The 4,751-nt window shown below is 46.7% G+C and overlaps 1 protein-coding gene across 1 annotated transcript in view; it reads right to left on the bottom strand.

The window, feature by feature from the left end:
* Positions 1-1,077: 1,077 nt before the first annotated feature.
* Positions 1,078-4,751, bottom strand: part of RBP2 (retinol binding protein 2) — a 52,921-nt gene continuing 49,247 nt past the window's right edge. The window contains exons 4-5 of the mRNA XM_029940820.1: positions 2,826-2,927; positions 1,078-1,264 (exon numbers count right to left, since the gene is read on the bottom strand). Coding sequence (XP_029796680.1) covers positions 1,214-1,264; positions 2,826-2,927 — 153 coding nt within the window. The 3' untranslated portion in view covers positions 1,078-1,213. The remainder of the gene's footprint in view (positions 1,265-2,825; positions 2,928-4,751) is intronic.

The following is a 4,751-nucleotide window of genomic DNA, read 5'->3' as shown; positions in this document are numbered from 1 at the left end:
GGAGGCCTTGGGGGTACTAAGACATCACTACCTCGTATTCACTCATCTGGGCCCCTGGAATATGGAGGGAGTAACTCTAAATAATGACCAGAGCCAGCAGGGACCTCAGTCTTCCCATGAATCAGGTTCCATTCCAAACACTCTGTTTGCATTAGCTTGCTTAATCCTCTCAGTAATTCAGTGAAAGAGAGCCTATTCTGTCTTCTCCATTTTAAAGAAGAAAAAAATATGGGTAGAAAGGCCAATGAGGGGCAAATGGGTGCTTAGTCAGTTAGGGATATGACTCTTGGTTTTGGCTCTTGTCATGATCTTGTGGTTCATGTGTTCAGGCTGCATTATGGACTTTGTGCTGACAGTGTGGAGTCTACTTGGGATTCTCTCTCTCTCTCTCTCTCTCTCTCTCTCTCTCTCTCCCTCTGTTTCTGCCCTCCTACCTATCTCTCTCTCAAATAAAGAAATAAACTAAAAAAAAAAATAGAAGAAATGCCAATGACGTGCCCATGGTTACCTACCTAAGAAGTTGAGCAGCAAGACCTGAACTCAGGCTTCCGGAAGTGCTTGGCAAGTCCTCTGCGGGGCCGCTTTGCCCAGAGCTGAAGGAAAGAGGGCTGGCCTGGGCCAAGGGCAGCTGGTACTGCAGACCCGCGAGGCCCTGAGAGGTAGCTGTGCCCGTGCTGCCGAAGGCAAAGTTCAAACTGGAAGCCATTTGCATTCTTAAAATAGAATCTTGGAGAAATGAATGTATTATCCAAAGGAATGAATCTCAAAGGGCAAGGTTCAAGAATTATTAGGGGATACTGATATTAGCCAGAGAGTGTTTCTGGGTAAAGTAATCCCCTAAACGAACTAATTAACAAAAAACAAATAAAATAAAACCAAAAATAAACAACAACAAAAGCTATGTAGAAACCCACTATGTGGGCAATCACACTTTTGCCTGTGGATGAAACTGAGAGTTCTAGAAATTAAGGGAGATAGATATAAAGGGTTTCAAAGTATGGGAGTGATTTTTGGTTTTTCATTTAATGCTAGGTTTCAAAGAATGAAGAATATATTTGTCAACTCTTAACACACTCATTCTTTTTAAAAACCATCCAGATGCTTTAATGGGCTCTGTTAGGAGGGGAGGGTCCCCGTGGCTGGTTCCCTAAGCCCGCGGAGAACCCCTGGTGGGAAGTGCGGAGCACGTGCTCATCAGGCCCCCTCGTGGCCATTACTTCTTCTTGAACACTTGATGGCACACCTGGTCACCGCAGGTCAGCTTCTGCAAGGGTAGAAAGTGGGCGCAGTGACATAGGCCTTGCACCTCCCGGGACAACCCCACGCCCCACCCCGCCTGCCACCTCTTGGAGTCTGGGAGTTGAGGTGGTAGGGGAAGCTGCAATGAAGAGGACACAGTCATTCTGGGCAAAGTGCATCTCATAGACCCAGTCAGCTGGCATGCCCTGCAGGTAGCAGTAATTTGATTTTGACACTTGAATTGAGCTTGAACAACTATAAAAATGAAAAATGCAAAGAAATTACCCTCTTGGGTGGGATTTTTCCTACTCCCGTGATTAAAGCAACATCTCCTAATTTATAAAAAGGCAGTGAAGCCATGAAGGAAAAGATCTAGTGGAGAGAAGCATCTGGAAGGTGAGGGCCTGGGAGCATGCTGGCTGGTGGGGTGTCACTCCATCCTGGGGGCTTTCTGGCCTCTGGGGATTAGAATGCTGGTTGGTGGCATCACAGGCAACAGCAGGGCGGGGGCTGCAGAAAGGCCCCCCCAGGCCTGCCTATGCAGACAAGATGCTGCTCTTCATCTAGGCAGAGGGAGCCCCCAGGCCTTATCCACATCTCATGACTCCTTGAGGGGGGAGGGAAAAATATGAGTGTGGGGACAGCCACAACATCAGTGTAGTTGACAATGAATCCATTGTCTTAGCGACAGCGACCATTGGGGGTTGTACTACAATTAAAAAAATCCATCATCCAAACCAAAGCAGGTAGGGAAAACCATCAACGGAAAACACGGGGAATGCCTCTCATTTATCACCAGTTGACACTGCCTCCAAAATAAAGATCTCAGGGGAGGCAAAGCCTGCCTCTGAAGGTCACCGCGGTGACCTGAACACTGACACTGGAGCCAGGCACCTGCGTGACTTCACAGGTGAAGGAATGATTGAGTGAATGAAGAGCATTAACAAATGAGTGACTGAATGCATGAAGCAGTGAAAGATTTTCCCCTACTTGAATGCTGGACACATAAATTGCCTTGAAGACTGAAAAATTAACCTATCTCGACACATAATTCATTTCAGGAGATGAGCAATTGTTCCTACTGCTCTGTTCTAATACCAAGTTTACCTAAAATATTTCAGGATCAAGTGGGTATATCAGACAATGAGAAGCAATGCCTGTGGTCTGTAAGGTGGTTCCCAAGGCCACCTGCCCCTGGCCACCCCCTTCTCACCACTCTTCTTCCCTGGGTCACATAATGGAGGGCCCTGGACTTCCCCTCCTTTGGGGCACCTTAACTCTGTGCCTCATATTTCTCCTCAGCTGGTCTTTAACAGGTTCCCTGCATTTCTCCTTGGATCTCAGCTTCCTAACTCAGCATTTTGAACTTTCATTTTAATTGCAGCCGTTCACAGAAACAGCTATATAGATTTCTTCCTGGAGTCCCCTGAGCCAGATGGGAATGGCTTTCTGACTATAGGACCACATGCATTTGGCTGGAGCTCAGGGGAGGAGTGCAGGGCCATTTTTCTTGTCAAAGCACCTGGCCAGGGGAGCCTGCAGTTTGCGGAAGCGTGCGAAGGGAGGTGGGCAGACCCGGGACTTACCAGGTGCAGCTTGTCCCCCTCAACCCACTGCCTCCAGCCACGGTTCTCCTTCTCGCCCTTCTGCACGCACACCAGGACGTCGCCTTCCCAGGTGACCAGCGTCTGCAATGACAGGTCCCCAGGCAAATCAAATGTATGGCCTTGATGGGACCCCAACAAGCTTAAACTTGCAGCTACAGTTCCCGTGGCTCTCGCCAGGCTCCTGGGGCCCGCGGGGCAGAGCCCTCAGCGTCTGCCAAGCCCAGATCTGCCAGACTCACATTCCACATCTACCCACCATTCCTGCCAAACCGGCTTATTGGGGCTGGTTCTCTTTTAAAGATTCTAGTCTCCCATTTTACCATATTGTGAAGACAACATTTCAAATCAGTGGGTGGAAAAGACGATGCATTTGACTATATAATGATGTAAAATTTTTAGAAGGGGAATATAGTGTAATGTCAACAGATGAGTAACAAACTGGGAAAAATAATTGTAACACATATCAAAGATCTGACTTCCTTATATATAAAGGGCTCCTGCAAATCAATAAAAAAAAGATCATTAACCTAATAAAGATGTTAAAAAGGACATAGCCAAGAGCTTACAAGGAAAAAAACAAAACCCAGCAGATGGCTTTTACCCAAAAGAAAACACATTCAACCCTCCTCATAATAGGAGAAATGCAAATTAAGGCAGGTTTTTTTCAGATACAATTCATCATATGGTCAAAGATCAAAGAGCCTGACAACACACTGAGCTGGAGGAAGTGTGGAGAAGCAGGCACCTCCGTAAATGGCTGGTGGGTATGAGTCCTTTTGCAGGACAATTTTATATTACCTTTTAAAATATGACATTCTGTATACTCTTTGACCTGGAAATTCTGCTTCTGGGAATTTTTCCTACAGAAGCCACAGTGTGAGGACTGCCTGCTGGAGGGCAATGATACATGCAGAGAAGCTACCTAACTAGCCGGGGGCCGTCCTCATCATCCAGGACCAGGAGGGTGGACTTTCCCCTGGTCCTGGGCTTCCTCTAGGAAGCAATACAGACCGGTTAGTGGTTCAGGGGTGGCAGCAGAGACTGAGAGCTCATGTTGGACAGCCAGGCTGAGCAGACCAATTAGGGTGGAGAAGCCATAAACCTGCTGAATTCCAAGAGGCTCAAACACCTGTGCATGGGGCACGTGGGTGGCTTAATCGGTTGAGCATCTAACACTTGGTTTCCACTCAGGTCATGATCTCACAGTTCATGATTTGAGCCCTGCGTCAGGCTCCGTGCTGACAGTGTGGAGTCTGCTTGGGATTCTCTTTCCTCTCTCTCTGCCCCTCCCCTGCTCACCCCTCCTCTATCTCCCTCTCAAAAAAAAAAAAAAAACCCACAAAGAAACAAAAAAACTCCTGGGCACACACTTATGAATTTTACACCCCCAACTCCTCTACCCTCTGTTTTGCCTTTTATTTCTCCTGGTACCAGCCCTGGGCGGTTCTCCAGGGCCACCCACCTCTGAGCCCAGATTAGGACTGTACATGCACCTCCTGAGAGAATGATGTCACTCCCATGCAGGAGTGGTTTTGTGTCAGTACAGCTGGCTTATTCCAAGTATGTGCAATCCGTAGTACACATCTATGAACAATATTATGCCAAGGACCAGACGTTTACTTTTCTGTATTGTAAGCCTAGTTGGTGACAAACTGACCTGCTTTTCTTTAGTCACTGTCCTTACGCATTTAGATCTATTTTTGGTACAAATTTTCTTTCTACAGATTGTTAAGTCTACTTATTTCTAACATATTTGACCTTGACCGTATTACATATTTAATGTACAATGTTATTCCTCCTCATTTTATTCCTCAACACATTGCAGTGTTGTTTGTTACAGCAAAGGACTGGAAGCCTCATAAATTCTGTCAGTGGGTGGCTGGTTAAATACGTGTGGTTCATTCA

Source organism: Suricata suricatta, chromosome 5 (assembly GCF_006229205.1).
Source record: "Suricata suricatta isolate VVHF042 chromosome 5, meerkat_22Aug2017_6uvM2_HiC, whole genome shotgun sequence".
NCBI lineage: Eukaryota > Metazoa > Chordata > Mammalia > Carnivora > Herpestidae > Suricata > Suricata suricatta.
Note: the sequence above shows the minus strand (reverse complement) of the source record. Positions and strands in the feature narration are given on the sequence as shown.